At 41.1% G+C, this 26718-nt stretch overlaps 2 protein-coding genes across 2 annotated transcripts; both read right to left on the bottom strand.

Annotated features, from left to right (window-relative positions):
- Nucleotides 1-1522: 1522 nt before the first annotated feature.
- On the bottom strand, nt 1523-12536 carry bnip3lb (BCL2 interacting protein 3 like b). The gene is made up of 6 exons (XM_063889676.1): nt 12238-12536; nt 7661-7892; nt 5358-5436; nt 5020-5123; nt 4635-4784; nt 1523-3622 (listed from the first exon to the last, which is right to left on the bottom strand). Exons 1-6 carry the CDS (start codon nt 12293-12295, stop codon nt 3574-3576), a joined length of 672 nt encoding a protein of 223 aa, XP_063745746.1. The 5' UTR covers nt 12296-12536; the 3' UTR covers nt 1523-3573.
- Nucleotides 12537-13065: 529 nt separating this feature from the next.
- On the bottom strand, nt 13066-24403 carry ppp2r2ab (protein phosphatase 2, regulatory subunit B, alpha b). Its single transcript, XM_063889763.1, has 10 exons — nt 24125-24403; nt 22026-22094; nt 19716-19813; nt 18735-18900; nt 17815-17927; nt 16818-16995; nt 16518-16682; nt 15366-15535; nt 15009-15100; nt 13066-14670 (listed from the first exon to the last, which is right to left on the bottom strand). The coding sequence occupies exons 1-10, from the start codon at nt 24129-24131 to the stop codon at nt 14391-14393; spliced, it is 1338 nt and encodes a 445-aa protein (XP_063745833.1). The 5' UTR covers nt 24132-24403; the 3' UTR covers nt 13066-14390.
- Nucleotides 24404-26718: the final 2315 nt, after the last annotated feature.

The raw sequence follows: 26718 nt of genomic DNA, 5'->3' as shown, positions 1-26718 counted from the left end.
TCTTACCAGAGGTGAAAGTATGGAGGAGTTTTGTTACAAGTGGGGAAGCTTTAATATCCTTCAGTACCAACAAATCCCAGTGAAACCATTGAGTGAATGAGAGGTGATGAAAGTAGAATTGAAGCTTTTAAAGGGAAAAGTACATTACCTGAATACCTTTGTCACATGGCTGCACTTTGGCTTTCAGGAGGCAAGAACAGTGTTCATGCTGTGTCCTTTTTGCAACAAAGACAATTCAATAGCTTAAAAATTCTAATCTACAGTCTAAACTAATTACATCCACATTAGGCGTGTGATAAGGGTCCGTGAAATATATTTAAGTAAAGTTTTGTGATTCTTTCAAAATACATTCAGACTTATCATATTTTCAGCCAAATTGAGGCCTCTAGTAGTGAATATAAGAGAGCTTGCTTGTTGCGTGGAAAGAAGAGAAGCTCCCAGTGACCGTCAGCACTGCAGAGGGTCTGCCACTGGAGTGCAGTGCTTCTCCAGAAGATTTACTGCTGTCTCCTGTAAGAGAGAGACGCTGTGTGTGGCCCATTGGCCGGCTTCAAATAGTAAAAGGGATTGTTTAGATGTTTTTCTGCTGCACCCACTAGCTTTCTCTCTAGCACTCCTATCTGTTTCTCCCTTTAGAGTCAGCGCTGACACGGTGTCTTCCTGAAAGTTGATGAGCTTCTGGTTTCAAGCAGCTCAAACATCCAGGACAAGGTCAGAGGTCTGACAGCTGAGGGTTCTGCGAAGAACAACTTGACTTTTGTATTTGACAGCAGGGACTTTGAACCAACAGGTTTGTTACAGCAGGGGTAGTGAGGACACTCTCATAATAACAGACAAGGGCAAGGGCTCTTCTCTGGACACATTGGCCCCTATAAGAGCTGAAAAAATGCATTACTAGCACAGATTTCAACCTAAATGAATGCAGCTTCTTCTAACCGTAGCTAAGCGGCAGGAAGACTTTAGGAATTTAGGAAAAGTTTGGAAATGTCTTCGGAGATTAAAAAAAAACCAAGGACTTTTCACTTAAACTGTTTTAAATATTAAAATGTGAAATGTTCACTTTAAGAACTCATGTGGCATTATTGAGGAGATAGATTTGGTGGTTTTATATTGAAGTAAATTGAATATTATAGATATTATTTTGCCTGCGATTTGAAATGTATTTTCAGGATCACAAACCATTTTTTGGACATTGATCTTTGGGCTTTTGTTCAAAACTGTAATTATAAAAACAGGAAGGAATATTAGAAAAATGACTATATAAAAAGTATTCTGTACAAAGTGACAACACTGTGTAACACTCGCGCTCCAACACATTGAAGATGAGGGGCTGGACATCCCTAAATGGTTGACCAATCACAACAGAGCCGGCCAGCTAACCAATCAGAGCAGTCTGGGCTCTGGTTTCTGACAGAGGGTGAAAAGAGGTGCTGCAGCACAGGCAGTATGAGAACAATAAACAGCTTTTTGAACACTGATTTAGACACATGGTTAAAACCACCCTCAGTAAAAGTCACACTCCTTCATTCAGGTCATCTTTAATGACAAAATGTTTGTTAATTATTCCAATGTGGTGGGAAAAAGAAAATCAAAGCAAATGCATCATAACAATAATCACTACTAATAGAGCGTCTCCTTCTGAGGGAAGTCTCTCTCCACACCTTTTCTTTTCCTTTTCACATTACGCCCCGCAGCCAACAACAGGGGGCTTCTGTTTCCACTCTCCCGCTCTGTGCGTTCACAATCTTTCTGAGAAAACATCTTAAAAACAAGACAACTCAACACAAAGGAACAATCCGGAAACACTGCTATCAGACACAGGCAGAGAAGTGTGTGTAGCATCAGTACCTTTGTGGCTGAAAAGGGGTTCAAAACCCCGCTCAATATTATTGAAAAACTAAAAAGGTAAAGCGTCCTGAGTCCACCTGCTGGGTCAGATAGTTTATGCAATAAAAAGTAGTGTTTTTAAAAATAAATCCAAACGCAAAACCTTCCTATCGTTGTGATGTACAAGGGTATTTATTTTCTTCTCGTCTTTTTTTCTGGCTCTGTGAAATGTAACACTGAAATGCAGCAATTATAAATTCATATCTGTGAAAAGTTTAATTCTCACCTTTAAATCTCATTACGTCATCCTATAAGTCTCAACCCTATACAACAAACGTAGAAGGAGAAGGGGAAGAGGAAGAAGAGGAAGAAGAGAGAAGAAGAAGGAAGCGCCAAAAAGAGTTCCTGAAATACCAGACCTCTAGGAATTATTTACTTAAAAATACACCCTTGTATGTCATCCAGAAATCCTCTGCATTTGATTGGATCAGATGATCTAAATGAATTATGATTTGACCCAAGCCTGGCTGTGGGTGGATACTGCAGATATCAAACCTAAGTGCTTGTGTTGACACATAAAGTAGAGCCAGTCAGAACTAACCTCCCCTCAGGCCATTAGGAGTTTCTGAACCTCTGCAGCCAATCAAAACCCTGGAATAAGCTCCTGTCTACTTCAAAGTGATGAAGCACTGCTGTGGAAACACGTTGCAGTTAGAAATGAGGGCTGACAGCGGCATTAGACAACAATCCTCCTGACCTATACCAATATCTTAGAAGTCAATTAATTCATATTTGACTTTTCTTACTTGGAAAAACTCAAAGATTACTACAATAATTGTCAATAAAGCAGGTTTCCATTCAAATCCACATTTTGAGCTATTTTGGTACCGATTCCTTTTTGATTACTTAAAAATCCACCAAAATATTAAAGAATTGCCATGGTATGCTATATCCGTCCCCATCTGGACTAACAGGAAGTGGACCAGATTAGCTCTACGATATGTTGCAGACAAACCAGGAAGCTCCCTGGAAGAAAAACTACCCGGCAACAAAATACTGCCAGTCTCTGCACATCTACACCCTGTTATCCACTTATCCAGCTGCAGATCCTTTCTAGTTTCCATAAACGAAAAAAAAAAAGGTCACATAAATCTCTCTCATCTAGACTTCCCCAGTGCAATTCATGAGCGCTTGTGGTTTAGCATGGCCACTGTGGTAACTCCTGTCATCAGTACACCTTGTCATGAAACCACCTGTTGTAGGAAAAGTACAAAAAGCAAAACAAAAATGTGATGTAACCTACAGAAGGAAAAGAGCAAAATGGCTACTTTCAAAAAGGCATTTTTTAGCTCGCCCTGTTGAGAATGAGTGTCGGGAGACTCATGGAGGTGGTGGCACAATCTGTGGTCACATGGTTTGATGCTGCGACCCTCCCTGAAGAGCCGTCCTTTATAAACCAGGGAAAAGGGGAGTTTTTTTTAAGAAAAGCTTACACAAATTAGTGAAGGCATGGGAAAAGGGGGGGTACCTACAGATAGTAAGAGAACATAAGGGTAGGGAGGGACGGGGAAAGGCAGATGCATTTCTCCTGAGAACATGTCATATCTCAGGGACGAGGAGGAAGGGGGGAGGGGGGGGGAGCAGGCGGGACAGAGGTGAGAAGAAGCGGGATGTTCTTCTCACGACAGCAAAACTTTCTGAAATAACTCGTGGCCGCTCCTCAGGCACTAAACTTTGGTCCCACGCTCAGAAGGAGCTGGCGGGGGGCGTGATCAGCCTCTTCCCGATGTAGACCCTGAGGAGAAAGGGGGGCACACAGAGGGGGAGCAGGTTAGAGGCTGTCTATCAGAATCAGAATACCGTTAATCGTCCTACAGAGGGGAAATGTATATGTGTTACAGCAAGTAAAGAGCCAAAGATAGCTTAGTATCAGTATTTGTTCACGTATTCATTCAATGAGGCTTACAATTTAAAGCTATTGAGATTGATTTGTCATCATCAGGGTAAAGTTTATTGCCATTTCCGTACGAGGACATTGACTTTTAGTGCCCACAATAAACACATGAAGAAGAAATAAACATAAATATAGAATAAACAAAAATATAACTCATATAAAAAACAAGTTGACTATAATTATACATACAATATAAAACACAGCATTTATACAGATGATACCCATTCAATCTAATCAGTATTTCTCCAAAGGGAAATTATATATAATTATCAACTTTTTATTATAACCTTTACGTCATTTTTTAAAGAGTGCAACCCTTAACTCATTTCTTAGACATTTAACTAATTATTATTCATTTAATGTTTAGTCTTTACAAGGCCCAGGATACTACTTTATCTAGATCACATAAGGTGCGTTTGTAACACCAGTTTGGTGCAAAACTAGGAACACCAAAGCACAGGTAAATCAGAGTCCCGTATATGAAGGAGGATTATAATATATAGCCATTATCATAAGCAAACAGAGAAGCACCACAGCTGTCAGATTGGCCAACAGAGACTATGTGAGGACGACGGGTTAGTTGATGACTCTCAGCCTCTCGTAAGAGGAGAGCCCGCAGCCCGGAGCCATCCCTGCTGTGACATTATCTGATTCAGGAGTCTGGGGGTTATTATAACACGTGTTATCTGGAGCAGGAAGGGCTCATGGGAGTATCTGAGCTCGCTATGAGACAGCAGGTGTGCAGCCTCTGAGCCAGCAGCTGCTCTGACACTTCACACACAGCTAAATAGCTCCCCCTGCTGGGGTTTTAGACCACTGAAAATGGGGGGCAAAGGAGATGTGCGTCTCTTACCCCAGCCCCAGAGCGAGGATGTGTGATAGTAGCAGCGAGGGGATGAAGACTTTCAGGAAGTCTGCGGAAAAGATTCCTCCTTTCTTCATGGCGCCGGTCTTCCTCATGCTGAGTGTTACGGAGCGCCGGGGGTGACGGAAATGAAACTCCCTGCAAACACCACAGGTGGCTTTACACACAGCTCAGAGGAAGTGCTAAACTTTGACAATCTATCAACCATCAGCTCTTCACACGCCGTCAGAGCTTTACACTCAGTCTCTGGCAGCTGCTTTTTTTTTTAATCTGTGCTTTAGACCGTCTTAATCGCTGTAACGACTAACCGCCTCCTCTGGACAAACAGGCAGCTGTGTGTGTTCAGTTGCCATGGAAACAGCACGTTACTTACTTGGGGGGAATGTTTTCTGGTCGACTGGACCAATCAGCGACCCAGTCTGCGTCCTTCATCAGGATGTCCATGTCCCTCTCCTTTTCCAGGGTGTCCTCTTCTGACTGAAGACACACACACACACACACACACACACACACACACAGTATATTTATGCGTGTTTTGAGTCCACTAACGGTGACACCAAAGGCAAAAGAAGGCAGGAATCCACATTGGGCGCGGCAGCCATCGCCATGGAAACTCAAGGCAGACAGCTTGTGCACTTTAGGGGCAGGTGGTTGATGTTGCCATGACAACAGACGGATGGAACAACCTGAGGAAGGGAAAGGAGCTCTTACTAGGCTGTCTCTTCTGCCGCTCACGTCGACGTCAAAGATGATCTGTCCGTCATCCTGGGGACTGGGGGGCCGCGGGGGGCTGAGAAAAAAAACAACAAATCAGAGAAACCGTTCAAAGAGAGCTCAGGATTCCTTGAGGTGGGGGTGAATCAGAACCAGAATACTTTGTTTAGGGCGGGGAAATTTGGTCTTGTGGCACTTTAAATATGATGAATCCAACAAACTGAAGAACAGACACAAGTATTTATAAATTACATAAGAAGTTAAACCTTAATAACCACAGTGAAAGGTACAAAACACACATATGAACTTGAAAATGAGCATTATAGGGCCCCTTTAAGTGACAGGGACGTGACTTTTGTCAATGTAGTTTATACCAATGACTCTTAGTGTAGTCACCTCTCAATACAGAAAAATAGATAACATTCAGATGATAAAATGGAACATATCAAGAGCCTGCTTTATCAGACTCATGCTTAAGTTATCATAGTGATGTTGTATTATATTTTCCTTTATGTCTTCAGTTTGACTCATTAAAGATTCTGTGCAGGAGAGCTTGACATCCCAGCACCCCGATTAGAACAGTGTGTAAAGTTTGACACAGCATTAAAGTCCTGCCGCTCCTGTACTCTCCGGTGATCGTGTGTCACGGCAGGACGTTTCCCTAATTAAATCAGTGTAATGTGACACCCTGTTGTGTTGAAATAGTGCCACGCTGATGTTTGTGTCGCAGCTTGTTCCAGAGCAGCGTGTTGACACAGCGCTGCAGCGTCCTCCTCACAAACACCCTCAGGTGACTCACTGACAGCTGACCGCCGCTCTGATAAGCCATTTTTATCACAGGAACATAACACACAAGCGCTGGGATGTGGTGGGGGGGTTAAAGGGTCAGGTCTTTCTAACCTGCCTTGTAAAATGGGAGGCCGCTGCTATAAGGCGACCTGATTTTTATTTCCAGAAGGTGAATCAACTCTTGAGCAGCTGTAATGGCCGAGTCAAAGCTGACTCTGCGAAAGAGAAGCCCATTGATTGATTGGATGATTTACAACTGGAATATTAATGAAAGTCAAGGGATTTTAAATTGACCAATATCATATGCCTCTCTGTTTCAATTTTCCAGGAGAGGAAGTACCTCTTTTTTGTAATTTATGCCACTTGACACTTACATTTTGGAAGCTAATATTGTCCCTTCTCCTCTACATTCATTTCATAGCTTTAGTTACAGATTTAACTTATGAGAAAATACAGAATACACATAAAGAAATTAAATTTACATGTAATTTTATGTTCAAATATCCTGCAGCAGAATATAAAGTAGTTACAATTAGCATAACCTTTAGCAGCTGTGATAGACACATTAATACATCAATAATCCCAATTTATTCATTACAGTGTCTGAAGTAGACCCTTATGTTTAAGTCCTGCTACTACTTTACTTTTGGAACACAAAAATAGAGTTTCAATGCCGGAATGTTAATTGAAGGACAGAATTTCTACAAATAGAAGAGTAAGTAAAGTATAAATATAGTTTAATAAGTCTGAAGTACTTCTTCCACCACTGCACTTTTCACAGGGATAGATGAACGGACATATGGCTGTTTCTCGCTGTAGTTCAAAAGAAAAAAGGGAACTTTTTTTATGTCAGATCAAGGGGAATAATGACCTCAGCCTACAGCGTGGAAGTCATTGTGTTTTGGCTTTAAGATCAGATGTGACTTGTGAACGAGTCATGAGGAGCAGGAAGCAGCTCCACCACGTGTCCTACATCTTCCACCACTATCAACATAGCGTTGTATAACCGCACAACTCATGACTTTCTTCAAATTCCTCAAGCATGAGCAAATTCCTGTGCGCTACGTTTGCATTCAATAACAAGAAAATAGGGAAGGAGTTAAGCCTGCTTTTCAGAGCAGTTCAATAAAGAATATAATACTATATTGACTTGTAAATAAACATAAGTAGCTTTTTTCTACCGTCTTACTTATGCAGTCTGATTCAGATTCAAGTTCAGGGAAGTTTATTGAAGTCGGGATTTTGTGCCAGTAATGGTAAAAGAGACCCTGTTATGCTCACATTCAGGTCATATCAGTATTTTGTGTCTCTACTGGGACATGTCTCTATGCTTTAATGCTCGAAAAGCTCTTTATTTTTCTCATACTGCCTGTGCTGCAGCACCTCTTTTCACCCTCTGTCTGAAACCAGAGCACCAGTCTGCTCTGATTGGTTAGCTGTCCCGCCCTTTAGCCTATCCAAACAATGTATTGAGTCCAATGCGGTGTAAAGTCGGGATGGTTCCCCTCTACCTGTCGCAGGAGGAGTTGCTGCGGCTGGACTCGTGCTGGGCGTCCAGCAGGATCTTCTCCATGTCTCCGTTGTGGATGGAGGACGAGGATGGGACGTGCTCCAGCCCACCCACCATGGCCTCCTCTTCCTCCACCTCGGGGAGTGGCAGCAGGCTGGGAGTCGTGGCGCCTGGGGACGACGGCTGGGTGGCCCCTGCCGAGCCTCTGTTCATCTCCAACTCCACCCAGGACCCTGTGGGAACAAACAGACAAACCTCTGTCAGCGCTGCGCATGTCTTGCTTATGAATAAACTTTCCTCATAACAGACAAACAGGCTTATCAAAATGCTGGTTGAAAGCATCGTTCAGCCAAAAATCACTCAAAATGATTGCTTCAACTGAAAATGAAATGAACTGCTAGACTGCATGAGTGCTTATAAATAAATAAACATTAGATATCATAAAATAGCATATTACTTCAAGCTGTTTTTCCATATAAACATGTGCGGATACAAGTGTCAGGGTCGGATCATGAGAAGGATCTGGTGTGAAGTCGTGTCAATAAACGAATAAGCCAATTTCCTGCTCTGAGCATCTGATAAGCCCCAAGGAGCCGGATATTTACTGACTCCAGCCACAAATCACAAGAGTGCAAGTTGAAGCAACGGTTCTTTCCACACTGTTGGCTACAATCCCATGATAATAGCTTGTCTGTGCCACTACAGCAGGGGTCAACACTGCCATTTATGCTTCTAGCCTCTAATGTGGATCATATACGCGATGAAAAAATATCAGTTTCATTAGTGGTTGTTACATTTAAGTATTATTGGTCACCAATTGTGCAAAATCCACTTTTTCATGTCTTTACATAAATGTGTCTCCTCTGCGTTAAGAGATTTGTAACATTTTCCACAAATATGAAAAGCTGTCTGAAAATGAGCTGATCGGATTCCACTTTGTGTTGCCATTTTTATTTTGGGTTGTGCAACCTTAGCTAATAACCAACCAATATAGCACCCGCCCACCTCATCACCCGATCTCCTCCTAGAGCACCATTGTGTCTTTTTAAACCAATCATCTCGAAGGGGGGCGTGGCCAGGAGCAGCTCATTAGCACTTAAAGCTACAGACACAGAATCAGCACTTCTGGAGCAGGGCTGAAACAGAGGGGATGCTACAATGCAGATCGGTTTGGTATTTCGAGTCAAAGCATTAGTCTTATTTTTCTTAATTACCACAGACTAACACATTTCTACAATGTTGTCGTAGGGCCAATTTAGCAAAAGGAGAAAAAAAATATTACCGAGATGATGGAGTCCTATATACAATAGTGTTAAAACATCCTGCATTTGATTTTCTCAGAAATATACCACATTATTCTCTCCGTGAAAACCATCCCCGGGGTCTGTAATTTATTTATTCTTTACCTACATCGGCCTCTTGATATATCAGAGAGAGAAGACATAGACAGAACCATGAGAGAGTTTCTCACTGCAGACGTTTGATGTTCCATAACAGGGAAAACAAAGGAGTAACCAGATTAATGGTGGCTATTTTTAGATATTTTGAGTGTCCTAGTGAGCCACCACACACTAAGGAGAAAACACTAACACACCTAAATGGATTAGGAAACATAATAAATGATATAATGGCACCTTCCATGACATGTCACAATATCTCGCTGTGGTCAGCACTTGCTCTTTTCAGAATCAAAAACATATCAAAGTAAGTGGAGTAGCAGTAAAGTATTGGACATAGCATTGCTCATTTTTTAACAGTGGTGTTACAGTCAGAAGTGCTAAAGTAAGTCTCAGAAGCCAAAGAGAAATAGGGGGATCAGAAAGAGGCAAAATGTGTCAAAAATGATTACCTGGTCCTAATCTGAGAACAGACAACGAGGCAGACGTCCTGATCCTGTCAGTGACACGAGATCAACAGTAAGGGTCTTTCAACTGCTGTGTGATGAAGATGCCTGCCTGTACTGAATGTGCTATGGAGTGTTGTAGACCTCGACTGTGATATATGACGCCAGGCCTGTTGGTACGTGAGCTCCAGCATGGAGGGCATTTGAGGAGGGTTAACCAGGCCAAGAATTTGGAAAGAGGGAAAACTTCCCTAATATTCCTTTTTTATGCAGCCTTTAAAAGCACTTTCTCCTCCTATGTGCACATTTCTACTTTCCCTTTTTATTTGTTTAGAAATATCTTTCTTACATTTTATTTAACATTTCACTTTAACCCCTTATGTTTAACCCCTCATGTTTATATATCCTAAGATATATAAAGTGTCTCAGAACTTTTTATTGCGAAATTTGTATTCCATTTTTTTATTGCTAAATTTTGCTTTAACTTCTTATTTATATAAATATTTTATCCTATTTTGCTTTTAATTGCACATTTTCCCTTTAATTTCTTATGTTTCTATAACTATTGGACATGTTCCTTACCTTCTCATGTTTATTCAAATATTATTTTCTCTGTTTCTTAGATATTTTTACATTTATTGAAATATTTCCATTCTTTTTTACATTTAATTTATTTTGTGTTTGATTTCATTCTCAAATGAAACCAAACTTCCATGAGGATAAATAAGGGACTCTGATTCTGATTTCCTCCCTAAAATAAAGAGGAAGGCCTTCTGTCAGATGACCATGTAACTGTACTGTGTTAACAGGAGGTTTCAGTGGACTAAATTTCACATTTCAGGCATAAAGCCAGATATACCCACTACCCAAATGTGCAACCCTCCCCCCTGGAACTGACCCCGACTCAGCACTTGCTCTCAGCCTGCGGATTACACATCGGACAGTGAGCCAAGCTGCTGGCGACAGCCCATTGTCCGCGCTCCGTGGACTAAAACCACACGGCCATTAGTAAAAGCTTCAGAATATTCTGGTTAGAGAGCAGCCGTCAGCTGTTGGCCGGGTTTAAAGGGGGCAGACGTGATGAGACCTCTTTGATTTACTGATTCTGAGGCTCGGACAGGAGGGTGGAGGGTCCGAGGATTCCTGAAGATCCCAGGAATTAGATAAAAATGACTTTGATATGAGATCCCCAGGAAACGCCTAAAATAACATAAGTCTCAGATAGCAGAGCACACGACTGGCCTCTGAATCTGACCACTGAAGGCCTTATTGTCCCTAAAGAAGGGTCTCAGCATGCTCTGTTCCAGTCTCATATCTAGTGCATCAATGCCTCTCAAAAAATGTGATGTGGATTTTATACTTCATAATATTCTAGACATGGTGTCAGATCTTTACTACATCCATGCCAAAAACAATTCACTGTAATTTCATTATTACAAAAATATCTAGACATTTTAACAGTAATTAAATGAAAAATATAATCGTTAATTTGGTGTGCATTTTGTCCATTTTTAGCATTCTGATTTCATATGTTATCCTGTCTCAGTCAGACGTTTATCAAAGTTAGCTAATAAAAAGTAGTGCAGGGTAAATGTTGTGATAGCAAGGGATTATGGGGCCACAGACAAAAATAAATATGTCTGAACCTTTTGAAATACGTGCAGGTTTTTTCCTTTACTGGCATAAAAGGCAGACAAATTACGTAGAACTAAAGTTGAAGTCTTCTAAAAAAGTATGCAACAGGAAAAATATACAAAACTTTCCAAACTCGTACACTTCCAACAATAACTTTCCATCACTGGCTATCCAACCCTATGAAAATAATAACGTATGTGTCTCTTGAAATAAATAAAGTGGCTGGAAAACTTTGATTTCTGCCCAGGAGACTGTGGCTTTGAGTCAACCAGCCTCCATGTTCCCACAGTGCAGTGTGCTGTAACACTTTCCCTTCCTTTCCTCACGTCCAAAACGTCTGTCCGCTTGTCACTGAGACCATAAATAGCATGCCAAGTCACGACCCCCATAGTGTGGTAAAACTTTAACCATGGCAGCTCTCCGTAAGCAACGTTAAGCCCCTGAGTCAGTGCAACAGGCTCATAAACATGCCTTTGTTTACGTCTCTAATGGCTTATGCAAGCCTAGTTCTTGCATGTAGCTGATCCCAACAACTGGTCTGTTCAGGTGAGACTTTTCCACACACTTGTAAAAGATAGTGAACTCATTGTGACATATTGTATTTGCCAAATGGAATCGATGTAGAAATTGGTTAAGAAATCCCATATTACTTCGTTTTTTCAAATAAAAAGTATGAAGTGGTAATGTTCGCGCTGGTTTATGTTGCTTCAAAAGATATTACTGACTGAACTGTGTAAAATGTATGCCCTTCCCCATTATTGCCTGTTCTGACTTCTTCCATCTCGCCTTGTTGACAAAGCTTAAACCCGCCTCGAGCCTTCCGAGTGAGTCGCTGATTGGCTCACTAACACATCAGTCAAGCGTGTCTTCACGCTATTGGTTCCCCCACTGTCAATAAACTGAACATTGCGTTCCCACGTCTCCCCTTCAATGTAGCTCGAAGAAAAAATATAAACGAGCAGAATAAACTATCTTTTACGATTAAAACCTCTCAACAAACGCATTAAAAACACACTGTAGTTTACATTGAATCGTGCTATGAAGAGAAAACACACTGACAGGCGGTTAGAGTCCAGTAAATATGGTAACATTGTGCTCACCGTTTAGCCCGGAGTCTCCGTTGTTGTCTGTAGAAGTAGCGTTAGCAGCGTCTGACATGGTGCCTAGCGAGCAGGGCGAGATTCATAAAAAGGTTCACTTCAGTGCTTCAACATGCACTACCTTATCTGCGCACACTCACACATGCGATAGTATAATTAAACCAAGTGGTCTATTCCGTTTTTCAGAGCGCGGCTAGCTAAGCTAAGGCACCGCCGCTGTTTGTTTTGTCGCCCGTGCGCTGGTCTGGAGGCAGCAGTAGCCGCGCGAGCCGCTCAGACCTTCGCGGAGCTGGGTGATGACGTCACGCTGTCCCGCTTATAACAAAAGAGGGAGAGGGGAGTGGAATTACATAACGAGCAGGAAAAACACACCCGATACACGGCATGCATGAGCTATAAGTATCCATAACTGAGCGGAAGAACACATTGAAACACGACAGGCGGTGATAGATGTGTTCCCGTGCAGGTGGTGGTGTGCACCCACGTACCAAACGCATGCCAATCTAGACACTACATCAGCTGATTGCAGTACATCTTCAATGGTGGTGTGATTGTGTTATGTCTATCACTCAGATCAGGGACACCTCGAATGCCAGGTGCTCCCAATTTGACATTAAAACCAGCAGATACAAAAATGGAGAATCACTACATAGCAGAAAGAGTTCTTATCAGTGAAATGATCTTTTCTTTGTTTGTAATGTACTGTAAACATAGAACTATGATACCTTATAATGATGTATAACCTTAAAAACAACATGGATAACACATTTAAAAAGTAGAACACAGCACTGATGAGATCTCATCAACAATCAGGCAATCACAAGGGTGCAAAAAGTAGTTCCTTTATTATCTTCACCGTCATAGATTAAAACTGTAGTTATACATTACTAGAGGCATCAATTTAATTGAACTGTCCACATTTTAAATACGTGTGGAGACATCAACAGCTGCAAGCTCAAGTGCAGCTTATTGTACCATCACATTACAGTAGCAGTAATAATATCTGCAGTAGTTTTAAACAAACACTTTAAGTGACGTAATGCCTCAAATAATGTTTTCTTTTAAACCGACAACACATCCAAGTACTTAAGTTGGTGCAGCAAGAGTCCAGTGTCAAATCAAAAAAAGGTTTTTCCCTGTTGTGAAGTACTGCTTCGGAGCTGTGGTACACCACGGGAAGACAATACTTAAAGATCACTCCAAAAGATGTGTAAGGTCCAGCTCCATTTCACAAAATAGGACGGAACAAATCTGGTGACATTTGAACTTTTTTTTAATATAAATATGACAGTCATAATAATTATTTATTAATAGGCTATCTCTTATACCTTGTCCAACACAAACAAAGGAGGAAGAGGAACAGATGAACAAAGGACAGAGCCAATCAAAAGAAAGAAAACCTATTTTGTAGTCTGGACCTATTTTAGCCTGAGGCACAGCAACTGGGCCGTGCCTTAAATCTGTGAAACGATCCTCAAACTCCTGGAGGCCAACACTGAGGTGATGCCGTCCTTGCATGTACGAGCGGCAAGTGTGGAGAGAAAACTGTGAGCATTCGTCTGTGACTGTTGAGTATGTATGGTTGAATGAACCAGGTTTGTGAAGAATAGTATGACAGTCTAACGGTGTAATTAAAAAAATGTGCATGAACACAAAAAAAAAAAAAGACTGGCAAATGTTTCTTAGAAAAATAAACACTACAATGGCACAGGACAATAAGGGGACATACTAGATAAGTGTTTGTTTTCAACCATGGAGCCGTTGGCGGGGGAAAGTTATAAAAATAAGTGTATTCAGAATTTTTAAGGAAATTAAACTTGTGTACCCATGTTACCCCGGGGGAAGAAGGGCAGGTGGGCTGGCAAACAAAATAAAGCCATACCGAAAAGGAAAAAAAATAAAATTGGCACAACATCACTTAAACATCAAGGCGGGTGTTACTCTGCCACAGACAGGCTGATGATGGGCAAGAGCGAGGCTTCCTCTGTCCACATCTAGAACAAAGTGGCAAAGTCTGGTCACCCAGTAGTGACGGACAGGGATGCTGGTTGTCGGGCGTTACCGCCGATCACCCCTGGGTGAGGCTTGCGAGGCTGCGGGTGATGCAACGGGACGTCCCCCCGCGCCAGATCTCACGTAAACTCACCCCGGCGTTAGTTCACTTTGTCCTGGAATATGTAGAGGTTGTTGGTCGTCGCCACGGCGATGATGTTGTCCTGGGGGTGCCAGGCGGTGTGGAGGATCTTCTTGTTGAAGTCCAAACTGTCCACGCTGATTTCGTCCTTCTTGCGCTTGCCGCCCGCACACACTTTGCGGGGCTTTAGGACCTGCATGGGCTTGCTGTTTTCTCGGGATGCCTCGAGAGTTACGTCCCGCCTCTGGCCGCGGTCGAACATCCGGAAGAAGTTGTTGTATGAGCCGGTCATCACCACACTGACGGGGGGTGATAGGAGAAAGGTACGGGAGCTTTTAACGTAAGTAATGCTAGAATAATGTCCATTACCAAAGTACTTCTTAAAATAAATGCATCGGTAACCAGCTGCACAATGAATAGAAATCACAATATGGGCTTGTGCAATATTTGAATCACACGGCCCAAAATTTGTTCAAAGTCAAATATCATATATAGATAATAAGTAATAGATAAGGCGCCCTCAATAAAATCCTATTCCAAACACGCATAAGCAGCATCAACAAAGTAAACAAAGAAATGCTAACTAAAACATAGACTTTTTTTATGTGCATTTTCTTTCCCTCCTGCATGTACTCACCTGTCATTGCCATTCCAGCAGCATTCAAACTTGTCAAAGATGCAGTCGTTCTCGTACAGCGAGCACAGCTTGCTCCTCAGGTACTCATGAACCTGAAACAGTCAAAGGCAGGTGTGAAGGACCAATTTAAAGACTGACAGATACACTGTTAGTACTGTACACATCAGCGCAAAGCATAACCATATATTTTGCGCCCCCGTGTGGCCACAACCTGGAATTACAAGGTAGGATTCAAATAAGGTGTGGCCATCGTGATGCATGCAGCTGCTGGGTAAAGCTGTTGGTGACAATATAACTACCAAAAGACAAAGTTACAGAGTAGATACACGTTACTGTGAATGTGTTTGTCACCCTCACCTGGTAGGTCTCCACTGGCCTGTTCTCCATGTTCAGGTCCCAGATCTTTACGGACAGGTAGTCTCGGGTCATCATGTAGCGTCCATTGTGGCTAAACTTTACGTCTGAGATTGAGGATATGATCTCGGAGAAGAAGGAGCGATTACTAGGGTCTTCAGGCTCCTCAAACACTGGACAAAGGAGAGGAACATGATACAAAAGTGAGTAAGATGAAATACAGACAGACTGCAGCAGAGTCAGGTTTCTGAGGGACATTAGGAGGATGCGTGTGCAGACAAGCGTGAAAACAAAATCTGAAGAGCTTATAAGGAGATCAACAAAAGCAATATTTAAACCATCAACTGCACACATGACTATAGTAAAAGGTGTATTATCCCCAGAAGAATATCGCCTCTGAGCTAAGAGAGAAGACTCTAGATGCGAGCATCTAGTGATCTTTTCCTGTCGTTGAATGCAATGTCTGAACGTTGATGAGGGTCTGTGATCAATACTACGCTGATCAGTTTGAGCTGTGGGTAACGCAAGTTGCTTTTAGTGTTACTTAGTGGCATGCATCACAAGAGTCATCCCAATCAGGTTTTGCAGAATGTCTTCTCACAATCTCCTGTGGCCTGACTAACTGGTAAATAATGCCCCGAAAAAATAAAACTGTATTATTACGGCTTCTAAAATGGTGCTTCTGGCTGATGAGCTTTGACAAACAGAATTTAAGCCAACAGGGGCTCTGCAGATTTACAGATAAATATTTAACATAAGATAAATAATGTTCTTTTTTGGTTTTCCACTTCCCCAAAGGTTGGTTTCGGAACATCTTTGTCAAAGTTCCAAACAATCTTAGACAATATCAGACGGAGTTAGGACTGCAGACTTCTGATTAGTCACTAGAGCAACACCGGTCTTGCACATAGTTCCCTATTTTAATTTTAGTCTTGAATGACAACCTGTAAATGTAAACAAGCAATACTTTGTGTCAATGAGTTGTATACCTCTCTGCTGGTGCACTGGTTTGTAAGTAAGTAAACCCCCACTACTCTTTAAAGGGCAAATCAGGAGACAAAGTGTAGTTCAATCAGGATGCTAACTTAATGACTCAAGGTATTTAAGCCACATGTCGAGGAATAGCGATTTAAAGTGACCACATTAGGGACTCACATTTGGACTGCTTGTCGCACAGCGCTGAAGCCCGCATGTCACACAGACGGATGGTTCCTTTGCTGCTGCTGTAGACAAAGGTGTTACACTGATGAGGGTGGAACTCTGCCGCTGTGATCACCTCCGTCAGCTCCTCCATGTTGGCCGGTTTAATGTCAACAATGTCTTAAGGGCAAAGGGTTAAGGAATAAACCTGTGGTGTTATTTGGTCAGGGGATTAAAACAATACAACCACGATGATCTCAAAGTCATTCAACCGTATCATGGATCAGGAAGGGGCACACGTGTGTGAAAGGATACTGAAGCTGCGGTCGGTGATCTCCAGGTTCCAGAGGTTGATGCGGAGGTCGTCTGCAGACAGGTAGGTCTCCTCGTCACTGTTGACCGAGATGGAGTTGATATGGTAGGTGTGAGCGTTGGCGAACACCCTCCGCGGACTGGCCTCCACCATGAGATCCATGGGTATTAAAACGGGTACCTGAGAAGGAGACAAACAGGACATTAGGTGAAATTCATTATAAAGACAGGAAGGGAATTTGAAGCTCTGAAAGCTCTTTGAGGCCAGTACTAGTCAGTGTGTCACCAAGTAGTATGTATTTAGTTAGCTAGATGAAATAAGAAACAGCTATTTAATTAGCTTTATAAATAATGTTGGCTATTTTTCTGTCGATCAAACTTTTGTTTTCCCCTTCATTTTCCCTGAGTTTATGAGACAGACAGACAGACAGACAGACAGAAACTAGGAAGGAGTGTCGTTTTCTGATTTGTTGTAGAAGACATACTTTATAAGTCCCTAAGCTTAGGGACTAGCGGTGAGAGGTGAAATCATTTATATCTTGTTCATCATGCATGAGGATGCGTGAACTATAGTTACAGTTAAAGCAAACACACCTTTGTTACACCCAAAAAGGTGTTGTCATTTCTTTTGGCTGCTAAGACCATTCAGGGCTGTGTTAGAATAACCACGGGGATTGACTCACATTTAACTAGTCTGGTTGAAAAACCAAGTTTGGTCAGTTTTGTCACACCCGTTTTTGTTAGGGCAGGAAAAACGTACTCTTTTGTAGAATAAGTGTAGCCATACGAGGGGAGTTTTAAGGGCTACTGAAGCATTGCAGTTTGTGTCATCATCCAAAACTGTCAATATAAGCACAGGGCAGGTAATCTGAGTGTATTAACGGGAAAGAAACCTTCTAGCCTGGACAGAACTGCTCTCTCAGTATACCAAGTCAAGCGTAGAGACTCTTTAACGCTGGTCTGTCAGAGTCACACTGAGGTTGTGTCTGGCTGAACTGACCCGCAGTGACGTGATAGAGTTGGGGTCTTTGTAACGTCCATCCTCCTCTTTGAGATTGTAGCCCTCTGGTCTCTTGTCTCGCTCACTGATTTTCCACAACTTGATTGTCTTATCTGTTGAAAAAACAACAATAACCTCGTCAATAACAATCAAGCTTTCCTGTTTTACAGACGTTTTGTCATGGTGCTCAGCTCATACATAGACTACATTTCTCGCAAACCAGTTTTTCAAAATAGAAATAAAACTTAGGTACTTAATAATCAAATAAAAAGCTCATTTCTAAAAACAAAAGCAGCAAGGCAAGTTTATTTATATAGCACCTTTCAACACAAGGCAATTCAAAGTGCTTTACAAACATGAAAGACATTAGCAGAATAACCAGCCTGAACTCATCACAGATACGGGAGAGTAGACAGACCAAAGGATAGCAGAGGGTTTTTGTAACCTATGGGTTTAAAGCCAACACTTTGTTCCAGCTGAGAATGGAGCAGGAACTTTTTCTTACTGTAGCGTCGCTTTAAGAACAGCACCAACGACAAATACTCTATGAAAACTACATGAATTATGATCATACTTTGGTTGCATTTCAAAAAGGTTTATAATGTAAGGGTAAATATGTATGACATGCTTAAATCTCTAGGGAGTGTAGTTTATTTGCCTCTTTGCATTCTTTTTTTAGTCACTCTTTAAGTAGCTGTTCGACAGCCACATGTTTTATAAAGGGTTGGATGTTGTGTTTGAGTCAGAAAACTTAAGAGAAAATTGCTTTTAAGCTTTCTATATTTTTTTTATTCCAGTTATAGCTCACATTGGACTGTGATGAGTGAGAGGAGCCGTTTTTTGGGTTATAAATGGTTCCTATGCCACCTTTTTTGTATTCATTTTAAAGTAACCGATGCTTTTAAAATGACTCGACTCACCGTTAGTCGACAGCAGGAACTGAGCAGCATTCTTCTGAGGAAGCCAGCGGATCTTGTTGATCTTCTCCTCTATCTCCAAACTCTTCAAGTAGTCAAACTCGGGCTCATGGCTCTGGAAAGTGCTGTAAACGTTGTATTCGCTCCGGAACTGAGGCAGATTCTTATTCTGCCCGGCAACAGAGCAAAATATCAGAAAAGGATAAAGAAAAAGAACAGACGTTAGAAAAGAACAAGCCAGTGATGAGCATTACTTTTCATACATTTGATTAGTTTCATTCAAAAATACTTGTCTGTCTTTTAATTGAGAAGTGACTGCTACTTAGACGTAAAGCATAATACAAGTTTAAATGTAAAACCTAATAGTGGGTATTGATTGAGTCCTAAACCTGGAAATGAGTAAGCATTTTAGTACTTTTTGCCTTAAATAAGATCTGTGGTTATATCAAGCTTATGAGACTTCATGTTTTGTTCTCCGACATAAAAACCATCAGTAAATACCACACTCTGGAGCTTTAACGTTTCCAAAAAAGGGGGTGTGCTTACAAGTGACAGAATTAGACTATTCAACGTCATCACACCGAACATGGCGTCCGACTTTAGCTTAGTGGCTGTCATGTGACCGTGATGTAGGCCTAATCTTAGCTTTTTACCTATGGCGATTGATTTACATTTGAACTATTATAGAAGGGGTGTCGCTATGTGGAGATTACCCTGCTGAAATGAATGTGCAAGTATCATAAAAAAGGTGTGTTTGCACATTATCTGCAATAACTCAATGAAAAGGTCCCATTGCTTTTAGTTTAGAAACCCCTTGCAATGCTTACTTCTGGGTCGGCCTACACAATTCGCCCTCACTCCTCTATTAATCCTTGATACAAAGCTGTTTCCAGAATAATCCTGTTTCTAATAGAGTTATTGAGTTCAGGGGGTGACACTCCAAAATGAATATTGTGTGGGAATAAAACAAAGTTGCAGCTGTACCTCTATTTCCTGCTGGAAAATGACGACACGCCCACCCTTGTCTCCTGTGGCTAGCAGCTCCCCTGTGTGGTTAAACTCGACTGTGGATATGATGTCCGCTGCAAGAGAAACACACAAACATTATAAACCTGCACATCTAGAAATGTTCTATTTATACATATCCCATATTTCTCGGTGCGCAGACATAACATGACTAATAGAAACGATAAAGAGGAAGCACTCTGTTAATCCCAGCTAACCCTGGATTCATACGTGCCGGAGTCAGAGTGCAGGCCGGAGATGCAGAAGGATGTCAGAGCATGTAGATCAGATGGAAAATGATTGGTAACCTAGATTCTCCCTCCTTTTCTCCCCCCATCCCTCACTTATATAGCATTACACTACCCCAGCAGTAGCATGTTGCTTTATAAACTGTAACACACACACCCACACTTAACCCTTTGGTAGCCACTGGAGCAGAAAGACAATGCTGCAAAAGGTCGTGGTAGGGGGTCTTTGTGTATGTTGTGCCCCCTGGGGCCAAAAGTAGGGGGTCATGTATTTCAACTAGGCTACTTAAATGAATATACTTGAAACTCCTTTTCTATCAGAGCAGCAACTATCTCATCATCCATCATTGTTCGTTTTCTAATACTTCAACAACTTGCCCTTTCAAATACTGAAGAATGCCCATCAGATATGAACAAACAGCAGCAGTAGAGACCTAACTGCATTGCTATAAATGCATTATTTATTAATGGCTAATGGACGTTACTATCTACTGATGCTGCATGAATCAGGAAGCCAGAATGTAGGCCGAGGACAATGTACCGTTTTTTCTGTCACTCCACTGTTGGAATGTGTCAAAGGGTTGAAACATGCCAGACTGCTGCAGAACATCACGAACTGAACAGCATTACCTTTACGGTGTTACAGTAAAGTGTGTTGCCATTCTTTAGAATCCAGCTATAGGCCACCCTTAGTGCAAGTTACAGTGCTTAGCGATGTAAAACTTAAGAATACTGTATTAGCTATAATTACCTAACGATTTCTATTACTGGCTCAATGAAACAATTTAAAAAATGAAGAGAAAATATATATTATTAAAGACATATATTATGCATTGAATACAGCTCCGGAAAAAAGAGACCACTCCAAATGTTCCTGAAAACTTTATCTCTACATGTATAGCAGCCAGTCCAGGTTCTGTTGAATTCCAACACAGAGAAAAATTGTCAGTAGTTTAGAGAATAAAATAAAATAAAAATGAATTTAACTCAAAGACATACTTAGAAATAATAAAACAAGAGAAAATGATAATGCTGAAGTGGTCTCTTCATTTTTTCTGCAGCTGTATATATTGCAGTTACTAGCAACTCCTTCACAGAAAGGCTAAGAGTAGCAGCATGGTGATGCTTTTGAGTCTACCACATTTACATCAATACGAGTAGGCAGAATAACAGGAACACCTCTTACCCACAAGGTGTGATGCAATGCAACATCAGCAAGCAAAGTACAGCATAGGCTAGTTAAGTATGTGTGTAAGCTCACATTCACAGTGAAATACCTTATACCGTGAACAGCGTAGCATTGTGCTAATTCCACAGTTTACTTTGCATTAAGACAGAAGGGGAAACGATTCCTGCTGTGACAACCTAACAGAAATCCTGTTTATACAAACTGCTGTACAATGTTTGAAAGATCTTTACACTAAGCATCTCTGAACCTGTGTCTAATACTATCATCTGTTCTAAAACAATGTCATTTAAAAAGTCTATATTTTGCCGTATTATCCAGTAATGATCTTGATTGTTTATTTGGTCACTAACTTGAGTAATAAATAAGGCTGGACATCTTTTTGTGGCTTGCCAGTAGAAAGCTTTTAATGTAAAGCAGCCAGAGGAAGAAGTGGTCGGTTTGCATAAGCACTACCTTAACACACAGCTCTAGTACAGTCAATGACTCAGAAAACAGTTTGATGTATGATACAAGCAGAATCCAGGAGTGTAGGAGTGGAACTATACTTGGAACTTTTGTTACATGTGTGCTGCAAAATATCTGAGTATTTAACACAGTTAACTTTATCAAATTAGGCTTATACCCATTATATTTGTGTCCTGGTGCCAGGAGGGCACAGTTGAAATGTGTAGCATCACTGCTAGTTGCAGCTAAATTGTGCAACATCTATGAGGCTACAGAACAAATAAGGGAGATGTTGAGATGCCATTGGCTCCCTCACTGAAAGTTGTTGTATATTAGTCAATTACATTTGTCCCAATGTCCCATCTGTTCCTTAAGCTCCCAAATACTAATACGTTGCAGATATCATACCTTCAGCCACGTCATCATCAATGGCTCCTTTCACCTGAGAGAAGCACCACTGCATGTCACCTCCAGGTCCTGAAGAGATACGGAAATATTAACATTTGAGTAAATACAGAGTACTTTAATTTCAAGCTTCAGTTTCCCGGATCTTAACTGTGCTGGACATCGACTATGATGTAAGATGAGATGGAATAAGATGGCCGAGTTTCAACATTTTTGCTGACAGTGAAAAGGAGTGCCTAAGCAATAATTAACTACACCAAGTGTTATGTCAAAACAATGTACTGATTGGGTTCCTTAAAAGGAGTTTTAATTTCGCCATTGTTTGGTCTAGCCTCTTAAGATAAATGAGATTGATATCCCGTATGATCTGTAATCCATCTATAATTAAACTCAATTGTGTCACAACACACATATGCACAATACCTGCATGTTCATTTATGCTATGGCCACACTACGAGACCAACGAGTTATTTTCTATTATGAAATACAGGCCACTCTGATATTAAAGATCTAGTCTAAATGCATCCAATAAAAGTCAGATTTGAACTTTAGTTTGTGGCGTTTTTCAGTTTGAGAGAAAAAGTAGCTTGCAAATCAGGTTTCATAATGAATGTTTATTTTCCAGATCATAGTAACAGTGGTGAATGCAGTGTTCAAACAACTATCCTTTTAAATTTGGCAACCTCTTATACCAGCAAGAGATACTCTTACAGCAGGTTGCTATAATTAAATAAATGAACAAGAAAAGACATGCTGGATTGTTCATTAAGGATATCCATCGCTCGCCTCAACAGGTTCTCCCTGCAACATGGATCATTACACAACAGTGGTATTTGAATACGGCATATTTCTATGTGATCACTTATGTTATAACAATGAGAACAGGTCTGATAACACCTTGTGGAAGAGCTCTGCAGAATAATCAAGGACATTTATGAGTCACCATTCTGAGATGAATCATGATTTAAAACAAACATCCAGGAAAGGGATGGTTCTGGTCAAAGCAAAATTCAGCACTATGATGGATTGCCTGCATTCCTTGAGAAAATGCATAAAACACATAGGTGTTTAAATGGGGAAATCATCTCAGTCAGTCAGTCTCAACGAAAGGATGATGTGCAATGCCTCTGCCTAAAGACCAGACTCATTTCCCCGCCCAAATGGACCAAATACATGTACAAAATAGACAGTAGTTACCATTTCTTCAAGATGAATAAATAACCAACTATCTCGATGGGCTATTATAGAATAAAATCGCATATTAAGTGTAATAACTCCGTATTCACCGCACAAGTAGCAGCTAATGAATGAAATGTGAACTGCTAACGTAACGTTAGACTACAGAAATGATGACTACATAGGCCTTATTTGAGGAAAGCAAATTTCTACTAAGGCATATTTATGTTTCCGATACTGGCTTGACTTTTCAGTCCCTTTTGTCAGAAACTGCACAAAATAGGTAAGAGCCTGTTTAGTCTGCAGAAGGCCTGGAGAATTAGCCTGCATGTGGGCAATGTCAAAGTTTGAGCTAGCTAGAACATTAGCACGCCTGGCTTGTCAAGCCAGTCATGGCATGTTTTAGGAATGGTGTGCACGGGAGTGAAAACCGCCAGTTTAACATCAAGCTAGTTAGGCTAATGTGTTAACAGCGAAATAGATAACTTAAATTGGCCCTTTGTAAATCCCGTGCACGAGTGAGAAGCCGCAGACGTTACGGATATGACAAGTTAGCTGTACATGTTAGTGTCGCGGATAGCTATGTTTGGCTAACACGGTATGTAGCTTTAGCTTGCAAAGCAGGTCCCAGGCCGGCAATAGTGGTAAACAGCTATCGTTTGCTAGCAGCAGCTGGCTAGCTAGCTTTAGCTGGCAAAGACAGGCCAGATACACGGGCGATGACACTCGGGTTTGCGGGCTAGCTAACGTTAGCAACAGCTAGCTAAGTTGTGTTAGCTAGCAGCCGTTAGCTTAACTGACACTGGGCTGGGTTTGCGAAATACTGTTCCAATCGTTGGGGCTGAGAGCTTGTTGGAGCCGAGTCTCGTACCAAAAACGCCATACAGTTGGTGATGTTTATGTGTGTAATGGTTAAAATGAATTACCTGCCATGACGAGACAGACAGTGGAGCTTGCCTCAGTCAGTCACGATCCTGCTTCCCACTCCCACGCGCTGGTTCGTGGGATCTGAACTTTTCTTCCGCTGTCTGTCTGCGCAAACCTGGATGTCAGGCGCTAAATTAACCGTAAAGCAGGGATTTTATCTCTTTCCTCCTTCTCTTTCCCGCTAGTCTCGCTGTTGTTTCACTATGGGTGTCACTCACTCTCCCCCTCTGTCTCTCTTGCCGCATCCCACAAGTCACTTCTTCCCCACCCCTCTCGAGTCTCTTTCCGCACGTGAACTAAAGGCTTTTTATAATGCGCGGGCACAATGACTGGCAGATGCACAGGCACGCGCGTGCACATCTGAGTGGCCTGTTCAAGCATACAATTTTACAGTATTTTTCATGTTTTGAAAAGTAATTGAAGCACTCAGTAATAACTACATAGATTGCTAAACAATGTATTAGTGAACCAAGATATTATAACAAAGTTATATAATGCACCACTCATTTTGATCTAGGAGGACATGTAATAGTCAGTGAAAATCAGAACTGCAAAGCGCCTGCATTTAATAGCAGTATTAAATATAAACCCCTATTCACATTCCGAACATGTATTTCCATGCATGCCTTTTGCAATCCAAAATAGACCTGTGCTTTGTCTTTTAGTCAGAATTTGCAATTTAGATATGTCTCATTCCCTCACATTTATTATCCTATACTGTAAAAGCAAACAGTAGACTGCTGGCACTCTCTGGAGGGATTGAAGAGCTTCTAAAATGTCTCAGTGCCACAAACACGAAGGTCTTCGATGTGTAAGTAATAGTCTCTCCACCCACACGGTCACTTCAGATCTCTTTCAGAAGAAGGTTGCCCACGGAACAAAAGAGAAATGCAGTATTAATGAGTTGAAATGCAAGAATGTTAGAAATTCCATCAAATGGCCAGGGAAGCAGAAAAGAGGATGAATATATCCGAACAAGGAAGCTTGTTCAGTTTGAGCAAAGCTATCAAAACTGCCAGTGATGCTGTCAATTTCCTCCCAGGCACTGCTTTCTGATACACTTCACCTGTCAATGATTTCAAACCCTGAAATCAACTACTCAAGATAAGATACCCCTCAATCTTCTTCAAACGATCAGCAGGAATGGACCCCTGTGCTGGCCCAGCACCTACCTCTCATCACAGAGACAGAGAGACTAAAGAAGTAAAAGGAAAGATTGGGGGGGAGGCTCAGAATTTGCAATGGCCAGCTGACAGCCTGAGTTTCATAGGATTAACCACAAACCTTGCAGTCAGCTTTTCACTGAGAGTACATCTTGTGATTCATTGATGGCAGTAAGGTATGGAAGCCCCTTTCTGGCAATCTGACAAAAAAGCATGATCTTATCAAGAGATTTTGTCAACAAACAAACAAAACAGACTTGGAATGAACTACAGTCATTATTGTAAGATACTAAGTCATTCTTTCTCATTCGTTTAACAAACCAAGTCCTTATTTTGAAATATCAAGTCATTGTCTCAAGATAAAGTCATTATCTCAAGATACCAAATCAATACATAGAAACATTATCTTTTCATGTTTGAAATACTTAACAATTTTAAAGATAGTTTCTCATTATTTTTGAAATATTTAGTCATTTTTTTGAGATACTAAGTCATTATTGTAAAGATGTAGAGTCAATACTTTGAGATACTATATAATTATTAGTGAGATACTTAGTCATTCTTTTTCCATGTTGAGATAGTGATTGTTTAGAGATATTAATAAAATGTTTCTTATTATTTTTGAAATACTACAGTAGGTCAGGTATTACATTACTAATGTTTCTAATATCTTTCTGCAAATGAAGTTAAAACTATTTGGCGATCAGCAGGGGTTTGTGGGAAAACATGTTTTTTGTGATTTGGTTGATCTCTCCACCTCATGTCCAAGTCTCCAGTGTCCTGCTCTGCCTGTTGAGGCTGGCTGGACTTCCTGTCAGGCTGAATGCAGCTTCTGTTACTGTCCGAAACAACACGGCACAAAAACAAGACTTTCTTGTTGCTATGTTTTCATCCATGACTGGAGCCTTTCAATGTGAGCAGCTGCTAATTTTAGAAAATAGTCGACGAGACAATGAACATCAGTGAGAGTTATTTGTTAATGCAGGGCAACATGTGTTTTCCTTGAGTCTATTGTCAACGTTTGGTTGCCAAAGAGAGGAAATACATGTTTATATTGCCCTATTATGACATATTATGTATCGTTTGTATATCATTATATCATCAGTCACTCTGCCTTGTTACCATAGCATACATTAATTATATTAAATGTTATCAATAGGTGGTAAAAGAGGAAAAGCCACATATGTTCTGTACCTAATTGCTACTTTTCTGCATTATTTTAATCAAATTATATGCTAAGTTACACCAGCTGACAACGGTACTCTGTTATTGCCTTTCTTGTTCAGTCAAAGGTCTCAAAATTGTCTAGTAAGCATGTCAGTGGCAAAGATGAACAGTAATGACCCTCTGTTACTGTGTCTTTTGTCCACCTAGAGGGCCACCCAGATTTGAAAATGTGGGTTTGCAGCAAGATGAATGGCACCATGTTA

This window comes from Eleginops maclovinus, chromosome 8 (assembly GCF_036324505.1).
Source record: "Eleginops maclovinus isolate JMC-PN-2008 ecotype Puerto Natales chromosome 8, JC_Emac_rtc_rv5, whole genome shotgun sequence".
Classification (NCBI taxonomy): Eukaryota; Metazoa; Chordata; class Actinopteri; order Perciformes; family Eleginopidae; genus Eleginops; species Eleginops maclovinus.
The sequence above is the reverse complement of the archived record's forward strand: the minus strand, read 5'-3'. Positions and strand labels throughout refer to the sequence as shown.